This window comes from Lissotriton helveticus, chromosome 1_1 (genome assembly GCF_964261635.1).
Source record: "Lissotriton helveticus chromosome 1_1, aLisHel1.1, whole genome shotgun sequence".
NCBI lineage: Eukaryota > Metazoa > Chordata > Amphibia > Caudata > Salamandridae > Lissotriton > Lissotriton helveticus.
In genome coordinates this window covers 25,636,686-25,654,005 of record NC_136057.1, presented here as the reverse complement: position 1 = coordinate 25,654,005, position 17,320 = coordinate 25,636,686, and the positions used below count along the sequence as shown (strand labels likewise).

Below are 17,320 nucleotides of genomic sequence, written 5' to 3'. Positions count from 1 at the left end.
TGACAGCTGTGTATTATATGCAAAAACAGGGAGGGGACACACTCTCTACAACTGTCCCAGCTCGCACAGAACATTTGGAGATGGGCCATTCCACAAAACATATATCTGTTAGCAGAGCACCTTCCAGGAGTTCACAATCAGATGGCAGATCTGTTGAGTCGGCAGACACAACAAATTCACGAATGGGAACTAAATCAGCAAGTTCTTCAACCATTCTTTCACAAGTGGGGTCATCCAGACATAGATCTGTTCGCCACCCACGAAAACGCAAAATGTTTGACCTTCGCCGCCAGGTTCCCACACCAGCTATCCAAGGGCAATGCGATATGGATGAATTGGTCAGGCAGATTTGCGTACGCTTTTCCGCCACTACCACTAATACCATTAGTAGTACGCAAGCTCAGACAACAGTCTCTCAAATTAAGCCTGGTAGCTCCAACATGGACATGCCAACCATGGCGCACCACAGTTAGAACTCTCTCTAGTTCCACATCAAAAGTTACGTCTGACACCATCCCTGCTAACACAGAACCATGGAGAAATCAGACATCCAGACCCAAATCAACTGAATCTGGCGATCTGGCTCCTGAAGTCTTAGAGTTTGGTTACCTTAACCTACCTCCAGACTGTATGAACATCATTAAAGAGGCCAGGAGACCTACTACCAGAGCTTGTTATGCTGCTAAATGGAAGAGATTTGCCATTTAATGCAACAATAACCAAATTGATCCTCTGGATGCTTCCATCCAGAATATCATTTGCTACCTTTTACATTTACAAAGATATAATTTGGCATATTCATCCATACGCCTGCACCTTGCAGCAATTGCAGCATATTTACAGAACAGACAACATCTGTCTCTTTTTAGAGTACCTGCTATTAAAGCATTTATGGAAGGATTAAAAAGAATCATTCCTCCTAGGTTACCACCTTCTCCAGTATGGAACCTAAACATTGTTCTTACAAGACTCATGGGACCCCCTCTTGAACCTTTACACAAATGTGAATTGCAATTTCTCACATGGAAAACAGCTTTCCTTATTGCTATTACCTCTCTTAGACGAGTAAGTGAGCTACAAGCTTTCACAATACAAGAACCATTTTTACAACTACATCGTAAGAAAGTGAACTAATCCTAAATTCCTACCAAAAGTCATTACTCCTTTTTATTCAAATCAATCCGTAGAGTTACCTGTGTTTTTTCAAAACCCTGACTCTGTAGCAGAAAGAGCTCTTCACACACTTGATGTTAAAAGAGCTCTTCTCTACTATATAGACAAGACTAAATCTTTTCGAAAAACAAAACAAAACAATTGTTTGTATCTTTCTCTGGATATATGACGTTACCACGCGTTCTTTTACCACGCAGACCATTACCACGCATTTTTTACAACGCAGGACCCTTTACCACGAATACCTTTACAACGCAATACACTACAACGCAGGTACTATTACAACGCATAACATTACAACGTAAGTATAGGTAAGTAAATAATATGGTAAAATAATGTAATTATTAATAATATTTTTTTAAATTAATAAATTATTATTTTAATATTTAATATTTTAATTATTTATATTAATATTTATTTATTAATTTTTAAATATATATGTTAAAAATACCCCTGTACCCCAAAACCCAAACCCAGCCCTGAAACCTAAAAATACCCCTGAACCCCAAAACCCAAACCCAGCCCTGAAACCTAAAAATACCCCTGTACCCCAAAACCTGTCATGTATTCCTATATGTTCTGAATCGATCCCCCTATTCCTGACCCTATTCTGGTTAACAAACCAACAAGTTAACTAGCAGTCAGCCCATGAGGCAGAAAATCCCCATGATGCAGATACCGTTATCTGACGCAGTCACACTACGGCACAGGAACGTGTTATCTGATTAGGTCATAACGCTTGCGATCTAATTAGACAAGTGATATTCCTCCAGCCCCTGATAAGGCATACGGAGTTCTCATAACAAATCAAACCTATGACAACCTGGGCAAAACCCTGCGGCCATTGTTTTGATTTCACCGAGAACTTCAGTAAAACAATGTGCTAACGAGCAAGTCGTATGACATCTTTATTGACGTATCTATGTCCATCCTTACGTCAATCTCGGCACCTTAAAGGTATAAATATTACCGATCTTGCCCTATGCAAACACACGCGTGGTGACGAGACGGAGCAGCCATACTTGCCGAAGCCCAGAGCAGAGCAGACCCGCTGGCGCAGCCCCGCCTTCCTGACGCGCTGAGGACGAGAAGCTGCCTATTTCTCCTGCCGAGAAATCCAGCACCGGCGCTTCTGGGTAGCCCTCGCAGGCCGCCTGGAATATCGAGACCAGAGAGAGAGATACCATTCCTCATTCATCCTAACTTCCAGGTACAGAACTGAATAACCCCTCGCAGAGAATTCTTTAGTTATTCACTTGGCAAAAACAAACTTAACTTAAACTGTAACTTTCTATTCCCGCCCACGTATTAGGCTTAGGTCAGGTACACGGGGTAGGCGTATTTAGAAACACCAGTTGAGTACGTTTAGTCAAATGTATATGTGTATGTAATATATTTTATTCATTTTAAAACATCTTATGGCTTAGAAACCATATCAATGTTTTTACAGTATTATTTTATACTATTGCTTTTAATGTATGCACTTTACTTAACTATAAGTATTGCAATAATATCGATCCATTTCTCTTGTAAGAGAAAAGAGACTGATCAATAAATAACACCTTTTTATTGAACACGCCCGTCTCTTCCTTTTCTCTACAATCTGATGAGACTAAGAATGCACGTACTGACTGAGTAAAATAATTTGCCTTTTGTTCACACGACTCTCGAGATATACTCTTGATTAGGGGAGAGCAAAGTTGTCATGTTCTATGGTTGTCAGAAACTAAATCCCTTCTTGTCTAATCAAGGAAGTTAAGTCCTCCTTGAACATTCGAGAAAGTTTCTAGTGAACTCTGAGCTAAGCTGGCAAACCCAAAACTTTAAGTCTAGTATCGACAGTAGTAGACCTAGTTAAAGTCTGGTCTAGGCCTTTACTATTGTAGGTATTATTCCAATGCGCAGAGCCTATTGGGATGATAGGAGCTACACTACAAACCCAAACCCAACCCTGAAACCTAAAAATACCCCTTTACCCAAAACTGAAAACTGACCCTGAACACTAAAAATACCCCTTTACCCAAAAACTGAAAACTGACCCTGAACCCTAAAAATACCCCTGTACCCCAAAAACTGAAAACTGACCCTGAACCCTAAAAATACCCCTTTACCCAAAAACTGAAAACTGACCCTGAACCCTAAAAATACCCCTTTACCCAAAACTGAAAACTGACCCTGCACCCTAAAAATACCCCTTTACCCAAAAACTGAAAACTGACCCTGAACCCTAAAAATACCCATTTACCCAAAACCCAAACCTAAAATATTTTAAATAAAATAATATACTTACCAATACTTACGTTGTAATGGTATGCGTTGTAAAGGTATCTGCGTTGTAAATACCTGCGTTGTAATGGTATGCGTGGTAAAGGGTCTTGCGTTGTAAAAGTTGCGTGGTAAAGGTAGGTCGTGGTAAAAGTTGCGTGGTAAAGGTTGTATACCTCTTTCTCTCCACCTCATAAAGGCAACCCCATCTCCAAGGGTGGAATTGCAAGGTGGATTGTAAAATGTATACAACTATGCTACCAAAAAGCAAAACGTACATTAACTCGTTCACTGCGGCGGCTATTCCGCCGCAGTGTTAAGCGGTTGGGGCGGCCGCGCGGCGGCCGCATGCTGGTGACGGAGCCGCTCCGTCACCAGCGTCGATTGAGCTGTGCTGGTGACGGAGCGGTTCCGTCACGGCCCGCCCCGCTCAATAGAACCCTCAGCGCAGGCGCGGAATTCGCGCCGCGCATGAGCGTTCTATCGAGCTGGGCGGGCCATGACGGAACCGCTCCGTCATCAGCACAGCTCAACCGACGCTGGTGACGGAGCGGTTCCGTCACCAGCACCGAAGGGGTTAACAGTTCCTTCTATAGCGCACTCCACACGCAAACTAGGAGCCTCTATGGCTTTCTTACGGAACATCCCCCTAGTAGACCTATGCAAGGCAGCAACATGGTCTACACCACACACCTTCACCAAACACTACTGTGTTGATGTGCAAGCCAAGCAGCAAGCTGCAGTAGGCCAAGCTCTCCTCAAAACTCTCTTTCAAACTACTGCAACAGATACAGGTGACCACCGCTAGGGGAGACACTGCTGCACAATCGATGCAAAGTGTAGTATCTGCAGCTCATATGCCTCAAACCGAAAATGCTACTTACCAGTATGCATCTGTTCTTGGCATGTAGAGCTGCAGAGTACTACACGCCCTCCCGCCTCCCCAGGACCCGTATCTGTTCCAGTTTTATCTTACTTAGATGCATACGCATGGACATCTTTTTTCTTTACTTTCTACTAACTCCATAATTTCCCATCATGGTGAAAAACAATCTAAGGATGGAGCAGATGCCCATGCGCACTATCCTCCAAGGGAGGAGTCACCTATCTCGTGACTGCAAAATACTTCTTCCAAGACGACAACAACATGCAATCTTCCGAGCCCAACACCAGGTGGCGATCTAATGCAAAGTGTAGTACTCTGCAGCTCTACATGCCAAGAACAGATGCATACTGGTAAGTAGCATTTTCCATCCTGCGGACACAACACCCATTTATCCTCTTGCTACTAGAAGACCCATCCACCTCAAGAAACAACTACCATGGATGTATGACAAGCATCAACAAGTGGATGAGTCACAACTGTATAAAACTTAACACAGACAAAAGAGAACTATTGATCTTCCTGAACAACACCTCCAGTGGAGCAACTCATGATGGCTTCCCGAACTAGGACACTCTCCAACGCCCATGGATCATGCCTGTAACCTTGGCATTATCTTGGACAAGAAGCTGACCATCAAGAACCGGATCAATGCCTGCTTCCTTGCATGCTCCCTAAGATCTTCAGACGGATCACATCAACACTAGATGAATGGTCACTCAAGCCCTTTTCACCAGCCGGTTGGACTACTGGAAAACACTGTTCGAGGCATGTGGGCTACTGAATTCATATCTATGCATGGATCGCCGCCTAGTGTTGGGTCAGTGTTGGGTCCACGTGCCTGGCTTTAGATATGGACTTCAGCGTACCGATCTTCGGGTCGACACCCTTTATTTGTGACCCCGCAGGGTTGTCGACACCTTTTTTCTTTGTCTAACCCGATGGATCCGAACTCTTCGATCCGAAGACTGTCTCCAGCAGTTTCGTTTTCGTTTTCGACTCCATGGCTTTCGGTTTCGATTTAACCAGTGACTGGTAACGTTCGACCGATGGCTCGTGTGCTATATTCTTAGCCGGGCCGAGACACGGGGCTATAGAATGTTCGTCATGATCTTGGCTAAGGCCTGTTGGCGATGCCTCGACCTGAGCCCTTGGAACTCTTTCCGTGTCTGTATCGGGCCCTGTACTCACTGTTGGGCCTGGTTCATCGCTCGAGTCGTCATCGACTGCTCCGATGGCCGATGCGTCGTTCCTTACCTTGACGACGTTTTCATTCTCGACGCTTCCTTCCTCGTCTTCATAATAGTTGGAGTCATGCTCCGAACCGGGATCCGACTGCTGTTCTGGATCCTCCGTCTCTGCGACCTCATCGTCTTCTTCATCGAAGATATTCACCGGGTTGGGCGCTGGCTTCGCCATCGTTTGTCTCGCTGCGCGCCGAAGTCGAAGCGTCTTCTTTTATCTGAATTTGGCACAAGCTAGGCAGTTGGCCTCAATGTGCTCCGGAGATAGACACTTGTTGCACACTGGGTGTACATTGATGTGTGGGTATTTAGAATTACAAAGGGGGCATCGTTTGAACGGGCTCCGTTCCATCGACGATCGGGCCTCTGGTGTCGAAAAGGCCACGCGGCTCTCTTCGACGTCCTGCTCGAAAAGAACTGTAACAAGTACTCGGCACCATCGAAATAACAATACCGACGACCCCGAAGGCCTTTTGGCCTTTAGAAAAAGTTTCCGAACTCGAGTAAAGAAAGGACATTCGAACATAATGGCGGAAAAAAATAATCTGAGGATGGAGAGGATGCCCATGCGCACTGTAGTCCAGGGGAGGAACCACCTATCTCGTGATACTTCGAAGACTCTTCCAGGACAACAATGTGCAATCATCCGGACCCAACACTAGGCGGCGATCTTTCATAGATATGAATGTCAGCAGCCCTACATGCCAAGAACAGATGCATACTGGTAAGTAGCATATTCCTTACGTGTGGATCGCCATGCACTTACTGAAGAGGCTGCAGCCCATACAGAACACAGTGGCCAGGCTCATCCTCAACCTCCCTAAATGGACCCACCTCATCCTCCACCTCGGGAAGCTCCACTGGGTCAATATTCAGAAGAGGTGTAGATCAAGATGTTAATCCACACCGACAAAGCCCTCCACAATTAGGAACCAGTTTACATCAACCACTGCATGAACTTCCACCAGCCCCTCAGACTTCCGCGCTCAGCCTCCCTTTTCCTCGCACACACACCCTACATCTGCCGAAGCAATTGTGAAGGATACTCCTTCTCCCACCTCAGCACAAAGGTCTTGAACAACCTCCCCATGCATCTCAGGACCTCAGCTTCTCAGCTTATCTTCCGTAATTCAGGAAAGGACTCAAAACCTGGCTGTTCAACTAAACTCCCAGGAAGCAGCACAGCTCGCAGCACATGGATCCTCATGGGTGATTAGCAGCACTTTACGAATCCTGATTGATTGACCGAGCACCTAGGTTTAGGAGGGTTTATATACCCAACAAGGGTGGGCATGTTTGGCGGAGTATTACCACAAAGTTGAACAAAAACTTTGATTCCACAACTTCGCCACCAACAGAGACCTCATCTATTTTTGGAACAATAACAAGCATATCTCAGGTAGATTCATCAAGGGAAATTGCGCTCGCAAAGGGCCAGATTCTCAGAATCTGGCCCTTTGCAAGCGCAATTTTTGCTAATCGCAAATAAGGAAGATGTAGGAATCGCAATATTTTTTGCAATTCCTACATGAATCCCGTTTTGCAAGTCCTTAATAGCGATTCCTTATGAATCGCTATTACAGACTCGCAAAATGGGACTTTGATGAATCTAGCTGTCTGTCTTTACATGCTAATATGCATATAATCCTTTCATGAACATGAAAGTGATAATTTAGCAAGCAGTGAGAGATGTGATGATTTTGGGATCCTCCCTAACCTAGTGAAAGAACCAAACAGATGCCTTGAAATCAAAGAGCACGTCTTGCTGAACGATTCAGTGATGGTCTTATCCTCTTAGGACCACCCCAAGCACAGTTATTGGCAAAAATACAATCCCAACCAAAGGCCCTGAAAGAATTATGGGACAAGATTAGCAGTGGGCAGTGAATATTATAGTATCCAATATCAAAATAATTCTACAAAGAGCTGTAGTTCAACTCGTCGTTACTAGGTGTCCCTAACGAGTCAAATGCATAAGCATTGAATCAAGCTGCAGTTCCACTAGTCGTTACTAGATGTCCCTCACGAGTCAAATGCAAAAGCATTGAATCAAGCTGCAGTTCCACTAGTCGTTACTAGATTTCCCTCACGAGTCAAATGCAAAAGCATTGAATCAAGCTGCAGTTCCACTAGTCGTTACTAGACGTCCCTCAAGAGTCAAATGCAAAAGCATTGAAATGATTACATCAAGCTGCAGTTCAACTTGTCGTTACTAGGTGTCCCTCACGAGTCAAATGCAAAGTTATTGAATCAAACTGCAGTTCAACTCGTCGTTACTAGGTATCCCTCACTAGTCAAATGCAAAAGCATTGAATCGAGCTGCAGTTCCACTAGTCATTACTAGATGTCCCTCATGAGTCAAATGCAAAAGCATTGATATTATTACATCAAGCTGCAGTTCCACTAGTCATTACTAGATGTCCCTCACGAGTCAAATGCAAAAGCATTGATATTATTACATCAAGCTGCAGTTCCACTAGTCGTTACTAGATGTCCCTCACAAGTCAAATGCAAAAGCATTGAAACCCTGAGCTGAGAGCTAATTCTACAAATTCTATAAAGAGCTGAACTTCAGCTTCTTGAAAGGGTTTCAATGCTTTTGCATTTGGCTCTCCTTTACAGATAAAGGTAGAGAAAAACTTTTGTCAGTAAGAGAAGATGATGCAGACAACTACAAAGACTTGATCGCAGTTCTTTCCAGAACACTATTAATTTCTCACCGGCCATGATCAACAAGCCCATTTCTGCAACCACTGGGAATCTCAAAATCCCATTCGTTGAGAGTAACATCTGACGTCTCCACATTAACAACGAACCCTAGACTCTGAACAGGATCCACCATCATGTGTACCTGCTGTCCCAAGAGAGTCCTCTCTGGTCTGAAGAAAATCATATCGTCCAAATACACAATCATTCTCAAACCCTGAGATCTGAGGAAAGCCGACTCTGGGTTCAGCGGTTCGGAAACACCAAGGAGCGTCTGAGAGGCCATAAGGGAGGAACCTGTAAAGACCTTCTCGGCAAAAGGGCTGCAGAAACTTCCAGTGGCCCTGAAATATATGTACTGTCAAAGAAGCGTTCTTCAGAGCTAGACGAATCATCTAGTCCCAAACAACATGTTTAAGAACATGTTTAAGAGAAATGGTAATAAGCGATGAACTGATTCATCTCTTTTGAATTGATGACACGATAAGCATTTTGTTTTTCTTTTACACAAGAAAAATATTATTGACAAATATGTCATAACCGGCGCAGATATAAGATCCTCCCCTTCTTGGGAGAAAAGCATTGAACATTCTTAGGGAACATCCCCCTAGTAGACATATGCAAGGCAGCAACATGGTCAACAACACACACCTTCACTAAATACTACTGTGTTGATGTGCAAGCCAAACAGCAAGCTGCAGTAGGCCAAGCTGTCCACAAAACTCTCTGTCAAACTACTGCAACAGATACAGGTGATCCCCGCTAGGGGAGATACTGCTGCACAATCGATGCAAAGTGTAGTATCTGCAGCTCATATGCCTCGAACCGAAAATGCTACTTACCAGTATGCATCTGTTCTTGGCATGTAGAGCTGCAGAGTACGACACGCCCTCCCGCCTCCCCAGGACCCGTATCTGTTCTCAAGCTCTGAACAGGTGTTGCCAAGAAGACTATCTGAAAAAACTGCACAGTTTGCAAAAGGGCACTCTTAACTTGTAGTCCTTCTCTCTGTGATTGGCCACCAGAGTAGCCAAATACAAAGCAACTGCCCCTCATTCTCTGGGGAAAGAACATCAGTCTCATGTATTTGAACTGAAGGTTGAAGTGGTAGGGTCTGAAGGGGAACTGTCAGTCAGCAAACCAACCCTGGGATCCACTAGCCCAGGGGGCATGGGGGGACCCACCCAAAAAAAGTTTCATTAGCAATACATATGCCTAATCTAGAGTGGCCCACGTTTGGACATTTCAACTTATCTCATCCCCTTCGACCTATTTCCTCAAACAAGGCCCCCTGGGTATTAGCAGAAGTGTCCGTACTGGCCAGGTCCCTAAGAATAGGATTGATTTGCAGAAGAAGGCCTTTCCTCCTCCTAAAAGATACACCAGCATTTGCATTTCCTTGGAAACACAAAGCCCATAAGGCCCATCTAGACACTACCTCTGGGGCTGGCATCTCCCCAGAAGTTTTGGCCTGTGAGGCTGCTCTGAGAACCCTGGACATTTGACCCAACACATCTAGGGCCTCATTTATGAAAACTGTTGCAGCGCTGCGTGAAATCAGCGATGCAACTGTTTTCATTGCGCCATTCTTGCCAACCGACGAATGTGCAGTATTTAATGTATGGCGCTCCAGTGTGTCGCAAAAGTGATGCAACTCTAGTCCCATATTAAATATGCCTGTGTCAGTCTTACGCCTGCTGTGGGGCTTGCGTACGATTTAAACGCAGTGGCGCCCTAGAAGTGGTGCAGTGAAATCTGATAGATTTCACTGCGCCACTTCTACGTGGCTTTTTACGAGGAGCGCCCACCCTGCATACGGTATACCTGATGCAGGTATAATGTAGCGCAGTGCTTTAAAAGGTTACACATCTGCTTAGAAGCGCCACTTTCTAAATCGGGCGCAACATGGTACATTTTTTACGCCACCGGTGCATCACAAAAAGTGACGTAATTGCGGCGCAAAAGTGTTGCAACTCCTCATAAATAAGGCCCCTGGGACTTTATCCTGACCGGTTGCCTGTGCTTTACCTACTCCCATATTATTATTATTAAGGGAATTTTGTAAAGCGCTTGGTTACGCTAAAAGCGTGTCCCCGCGCTAACTGAAGCACTCATAAGACACAAAGGGGAAGGGGCCAACTATTTTGAAAAGAGATGTGTTTTCAATTTCCTCCAGAAACTAGATTCAGAAGGGTCCAGGAGCATTCCCACCTTTACCAAGAAATGTGGCTCTTTTAGAGTCTATAGAAGGGGTTAGAGCAATCTTGTCTGATAAGTTGAGTCTCTGGCCTTCTGCCCTCATCTTTGCCTTAGAGGCCTGTTCACAGATGTCTTGATTCCAGCTTTGATATAACCCTCAATGGAGGAGGGAGGGAACCATTCTGCTCAATGGGGGTGTTGTAGTAAAGAGGGGTCAAACATGGGGTCTCCCTCAGAATCTAAAATCACTTCTTGGGCCTACTCCATTTTAGTTTCTTAGGTGTAAGACCCCCATCATATTCATCATCTCCTAAAGGTGAGCAGTGCTAGGACACAAGTACGCTGGGGATGGTCCTTGGGAGGGACAAAGGTGGGCAAAACAAGCTAGTCCCTCTTTGTTGCTATGCCCACAATATGGTTTTTGAAGTAGCTGTGAGACAAACCAAGAGAGTGTGAGAAAGACTGAAGCGATTTAAGGAAAATTAAGGTAGTGAGAATAATTTAAATTGAGGAAGAAGCAACGATTAAGGGGATAAAGAAAGGAAGGAAGACTTACCTGCCTACACACCTCCCCAAACCCCCACCCCAATAATTGCCCCAGTAAGGTCTGCCTCAGCACATTAGCATTACTTTGTTTTTTGTATTATTTATTGAGTGCCCCTTTAGCATTATGTGGAAGAAGATTTGCTTTTTGAGCAAATTCTTTTGAAATTGTGCTGTAAAATATTCAATTAAGCGAGTTAAAAGAAAATGTTTTGGAGGACCACTCCTCCACCCAGTACCTCCCTCCTGAAACCTTCCATGGACTGTCACTCTCTTTACTCACTCGGTGCCTTAGGGGTATGATTTAAAGTGTGGGGTATTATAATGTTCTGGTTGTTCCCTTGCTGCTCGCCCTTCCCTTCTGTTCCCCACAACCCTTGTCCCCATTTCTCCAGACCCTCCACCTGTGCTGCTATCTAGTGTGTTGAAGTTAGTAAGGTTGGGTGACATAAAATCCATACATAAGTGTGCCAAGAATCACTCACTCTCTCCTTGAACTTGTTTCCACCACAGGGACATGAGTAATGAAATGAAGCTCTCCTGGTGACTTGGATGCACAACAAAGGTGGATGCACTTGCACAGTGTGTATACTTTGTGTCCCCAGCACTAAAACACCCAGTGTAAGGTCCTTTGCATGTTTTCTGCTGAAGAAAGTGTACTTTGTCTGCAGAAGCAGCCCAGGCTCAGAGAGGGTCCCACTTGGAGGGTTACCTATGTGCTTGCTTCTTTCAGATGAAGAGAAAGCGGAGGCGGCATGCACCATGACTAATCTTGCATCTCCTGCCCTTGCTAAAGCTTTTGAACCAGGGTCAGACACAGTTCATATTACATTTGTTTTGTGTGTATTTTGAGTTTTCTGCATCTGCCTCCTACCCTAATCTCAACCTAATGCTCCTGGTAACACTTTCTGTCAAGCAGACTTTCCTCCCTATTTTAATATGTCTGTTTGAACCAAGCAGGTAGTTTAGAAAGAGTCACACCCACAAAGTGTGGTGTGGTGTGGGGTGGAGGCTTACGGTGCCTTGGATGTGTGTGCAAGCTCACACCCATGTTTGTTTCTGGGTGGGATGGATGTGTGGTGCATCTGTATGTGAGAGAGAAATGAAACTGTGTATGTATATGAGAGAAAGAAAGAGGGCAAGAGGAAAGAGATAAGTTGTCCGTGCCATGCCAGTGTGTGTAGAGGAGGGTTTGAACACGGTGTGTGGTGGGCATGCATGTGTGTTAAGATGTGGTTAGCAGCAGTATGAAGTTATTGTGTAGAGTGTGATTGTATGTTGGAGGAAAGATATGACTAATAGTAGTGTGATGAAACTTGAGGGGTCCCCTGTAAGGTACTTGAAAGGGCCCCCTCTGGACTTAATCAGGAGCTCTCCAGCTAGGGTGCTGTGGGGGCCCCTAGAGTTTGGAGGGCCCCTGCAATGCATGAAGAATTCAGCTAAAACATTTCCATTCCAACAGGGTTGAGTGTGGAGGTGTGACCAGATAGGGTTGTGGGTGGAGAAGTGACCAGGTGTGGTTGTGTGGAGGTGTGACCAGGTGGGTTTGTGTGTGGAGGTGTGACCAGGTGGGGCTGTGTGTAAAGGTGTGACCAGGTGGGGCTGTGTGTAAAGGTGTGACCAGGTGGGGCTGTGTGTAAAGGTGTGACCGGGTGGGGTTGTGTGTGGAGGTGTGACCCAGTGGGGTTGTGTGTGGGGGTGTGACCAGTTGGGGGGGTGTGTGCATGCATGTGTGTTAAGATGTGGTTAGCAGCAGTATGAAGTTATCGTGTAGAGTGTGATTGTATGTTGGAGGAAAGGTATAACTAATAGTAGTGTGATGAAACTTGAAGGGCCCCCTGTATGGTACTTGAAAGGGCCCCCTCTGGACTCAATCAAGAGCTCCAGCTACGGTGCTGTGGGGGCCCCTAGAGTTTGGAGGGCCCCCGCAATGCATGAAGAATTCAGCTAAATCATTTCCATTCCAACAGGGTTGAGTGTGGAGGTGTGACCAGATAGGGTTGTGGGTGGAGGTGTGACCAGGTGTGGTTGTGTGACCAGGTGGGTTTGTGTGTGGCGGTGTGACCAGGTGGGGTTGTGTGTGAAGGTGTGACCGGGTGGGGTTGTGTGTGGGGGTGTGACCAGGTGGGGTTGTTTGTGGAGGTGTGACCAGGTGGGATTGTGTGTGGAGGTGTGACCGGGTGGGGTTGTGTGCGGAGGTGTGACCGGGTGGGGTTGTGTGTGGGGGTGTGACCAGGTGGGGTGTGTGTGGGGGTGTGACCAGGTGGGGTTGTGTGTGGAGGTGTGACCGGGTGGGGTTGTGTGTGAAGGTGTGACCGGGTGGGGTTGTGTGTGGAGGTGTGACCGGGTGGGGTTGTGTGTGAAGGTGTGACCGGGTGAGGTTGTGTGTGGAGGTGTGACCGGGTGGGGTTGTGTGCGGAGGTGTGACCGGGTGGGGTGTGTGTGGGGGTGTGACCAGGTGGGGTTGTGTGTGAAGGTGTGACCGGGTGGGGTTGTTTGTGGAGGTGTGACCAGGTGGGGTTGTGTTGAGGTGTGACCTTACATGGTTGTGTGTGGAGTGGGCATTCTCAGTGTGAAGTTATAGTTTTGGTGACATTGTCCATCTCATTTGATTTCTCCCTCAGATTTCCTCTCAAACACTTTGGGAAGCTCTATGGTCTTCTGTTCGCGCTGTCTGCGCTCGTATCCCTCCTGCAGTACCCGTGCTTCACTCTTGTAAAAGACGTGCTTCATGGAGATCCCTTTTACGTGAGTATTCTTGATGAGAGGGTGGCCCAGACCCCTGAGGCTGTGTGTTATGATTGACAAGTCAACCAACACCAGAGCAGCTCCACCCAGACAGTTACCAGAGTGGGAAAGACTTTATTAGAGGGGTTGTTTCATGGAGCTCTGCCAAGTGCCATCATCACGCTAGACTGTGAAGCGCCTGGGCAAATGCTGAGCTCCTCTTGGAGCTTCAATTCCAATTCCAATTCCAAAAATTCTTTATTTCGGCCACATGGGCCATAAAAGATGCAATAAAAACAATACATACATTTAAAACACAGTATATACAATAAAAGAGGTCCTGCTAGGTCTGCATAAGGTACACGAGCAGAGTAATATAAATCAGGGGGACATTTTCTTCCTTATTATCCATGCTGCCATTAAAAATTTTGAAACCGCAAACACAATATGGCCCAGAGTGTTGGTCTTCATAACCCTGTAGGCCTGTGGATACTTCCTAAAGCCCCTTGGAGCTTCATGTAAAGTTCAATTCCTTTCTACAAATATCTAGAAACACAGAACCACCCCTTCTGGATCCTTTTTGCCACATACAAACATGGTCCCCTAAGCACGTATGTAGTATGACCAAACCTTCAGCCTCAGGCCCTTCAGCCTCAGGACCTTTAGCCTCCGCACCTTCGGCCTCAGCACCTTCGGCCTCAGCACCTTCGGCCTCCAGACCCTTAGCTTCAGCACCTTCAGCCTCCGGGCTTTTGGCCTCCGGACCTTCAGCCTCCTGGCCTTCAACCTCCGGACCTTCAGCCTCCTGGCCTTCAACCTCCGGACCTTCAACCTCCGGACCTTCAACCTCCGGACCTTCAACCTCCGGACCTTCAACCTCCGGACCTTCAACCTCCGGACCTTCAGCCTCCGGACCTTCAGCCTCCGGACCTTCAGCCTCCGGACCTTCAGCCTCCGGACCTTCAGCCTCCGGACCTTCCGCCTTCCGGACCTACCGCCTTCCGGACCTACCGCCTCCGGACCTTCCGCCTCCGGACCTTCCGGCTCAAGACTTTCAGAATCAGGACCTTCCGGCTCAAGACTTTCAGAATCAGGACCTTCAGCCTCAGGACCTTCAGCCCTCCGGACCTTCAACCCTCCGGACCTTCAACCCTCCGGACCTTCAACCCTCCGGACCTTCAACCCTCCGGACCTTCAACCCTCCGGACCTTCAACCCTCCGGACCTTCAACCCTCCGGACCTTCAGCCCTCCGGACCTTCAGCCCTCCGGACCTTCAGCCCTCCGGACTTCAGCCCTCCGGACATTCAGCCCTCAGGACCTTCAGCTTCAGGACCAACAGCCCTCACGAACTTCAGACTCAGGCCCTTCAGTCTCAAGCCCTTCAGTCTCAGACCCTTCAGTCTCGGGCCCTTCAGTCTCAGGCCCTTCAGTCTCAGGCCCTTCAGTCTCAGGCCCTTCAGTCTCAGGCCCTTCAGTCTCAGGACCTTGAGCCCTCCGGACCTTGGGCCCCCAGGACCTTGAGCCCTCATGACCTTGAGCCCTCAGGACCTTGAGCCTCAGGACCTTGAGCCTCAGCACCTTGAGCCTCAGCACCTTGAGCCTCAGCACCTTGAGCCTCAGCACATTGAGCCCTCAGGACCTTGAGCCCTCAGGACCTTCAGTCTCAGGACCTTGAGCCCTCAGCACCTTGAGCCTCAGCACCTTGAGCCTCAGCACCTTGAGCCTCAGCACCTTGAGCCTCAGCACCTTGAGCCTCAGCACCTTGAGCCTCAGCACCTTGAGCCTCAGCACCTTGAGCCTCAGCACCTTGAGCCCTCAGGACCTTGAGCCCTCAGGACCTTGAGCCCTCCGGACCTTCAGCCCTCCGGACCTTCAGCCTCCGGACCTTCAGCCTCCGGACCTTCAGCCTCCGGACCTTCAGCCTCCGGACCTTCAGCCTCCGGACCTTCAGCCTCCGGACCTTGAGCCCTCAGCACCTTGAGCCCTCAGCACCTTGAGCCCTCAGCACCTGGAGCCCTCAGCACCTGGAGCCCTCAGCACCTTGAGCCTCAGCACCTTGAGCCTCAGCACCTTGAGCCTCAGCACCTTGAGCCCTCAGCACCTTGAGCCTCAGCACCTTGAGCCCTCAGCACCTTGAGCCTCAGCACCTTGAGCCTCAGCACCTTGAGCCTCAGCACCTTGAGCCTCAGCACCTTGAGCCTCAGCACCTTGAGCCTCAGCACCTTGAGCCCTCAGCACCTTGAGCCTCAGCACCTTGAGCCCTCAGCACCTTGAGCCCTCAGCACCTTGAGCCCTCAGCACCTTGAGCCCTCAGCACCTTGAGCCCTCAGCACCTTGAGCCCTCAGCACCTTGAGCCTCAGCACCTTCAGCCCTCAGCACCTTCAGCCCTCAGCACCTTCAGCCCTCAGCACCTTCAGCCCTCAGCACCTTCAGCCCTCAGCACCTTCAGCCCTCAGCACCTTGATCCCTCAGCACCTTGATCCCTCAGCACCTTGATCCCTCAGCACCTTGATCCCTCAGCACCTTGATCCCTCAGGACCTTGATCCCTCAGGACCTTGATCCCTCAGGACCTTGAGCCCTCAGGACCTTGAGCCCTCAGCACCTTGAGCCTTCAACCTCCGGACCTTCAACCTCCGGACCTTCAACCTCCGGACCTTCAACCTCAGGCCCTTGAGCTCTCAGGCCCTTGAGCCCTCAGGACCTTGAGCCCTCAGGACCTTGAGCCCTCAGGACCTTGGGCCCTCAGGACCTTGGGCCCTCATGACCTTGAGCCTCAGGACCTTGAGCCATCAGCACCTTGAGCCTCAGCACCTTGAGCCTCAGCACCTTGAGCCTCAGCACCTTGAGCCTCAGCACCTTGAGTCTCAGGACCTTGAGCCCTCAGCACCTTGAGCCTCAGCACCTTGAGCCTCAGCACCTTGAGCCTCAGCACCTTGAGCCTCAGCACCTTGAGCCTCAGCACCTTGAGCCTCAGCACCTTGAGCCTCAGCACCTTGAGCCCTCAGCACCTTGAGCCTCAGCACCTTGAGCCTCAGCACCTTGAGCCTCAGCACCTTGAGCCTCAGCACCTTCATCCCTCAGGACCTTCAGCCTCAGGACCTTAAGTCCTTGCAAATCATTACAACTGCAGCCTGGCCTAAATCATAATTCATGTTATTTCATCTCACCGGTGGGAGTGAAGGGGCAGCATCACTAATAGAATTAATGGCGACATGAGCTGAGATGTTAGAAGTTGATACAGAGCATGCAACTAGCTCTCATACATGCTCTCACAACATTCTCTTATATGCCAGGATGCAAAATAAGAGAGATATAGTGTAGGTGTCCAGATGCCCTGCCTTACCTGTAGATTCCTGTGTACCAGGCTCATGTGTTTCTGTCCATCTGACTGGGATGCAGGGCAGGTGAAAAAAAAGTTTGTTAGTAAGGCATTTGCCATCTGGTCATGGCATCAGTACATAAAGAGCTGATGGGGGATGTAGTCCGCTTTGGTGTTGAGCCTATGGAGAGCATGACGATAACTCAATAGGGTGACCATCTGCCATGTGACGATTTGGCCGCTTTCTTTGCTGCCAAG

General features: G+C 47.9%; 1 protein-coding gene across 8 annotated transcripts in view; it reads left to right on the top strand.

Moving 5' to 3' along the window:
* The window catches only part of LOC144816669 (equilibrative nucleobase transporter 1-like), a 475,323-nt gene that overhangs the window by 446,231 nt on the left and 11,772 nt on the right, over positions 1-17,320 (top strand). For 7 of the 8 annotated variants that reach the window (XM_078674312.1, XM_078674302.1, XM_078674332.1 and 4 more), the window contains one exon: positions 13,638-13,761. In XM_078674312.1, coding sequence (XP_078530438.1) covers positions 13,638-13,761 — 124 coding nt within the window. Of the gene's footprint in view, positions 1-11,526; positions 11,823-13,637; positions 13,766-17,320 lie in introns of those variants that run through there. The other variant, XR_013606932.1, reaches the window with a different exon arrangement.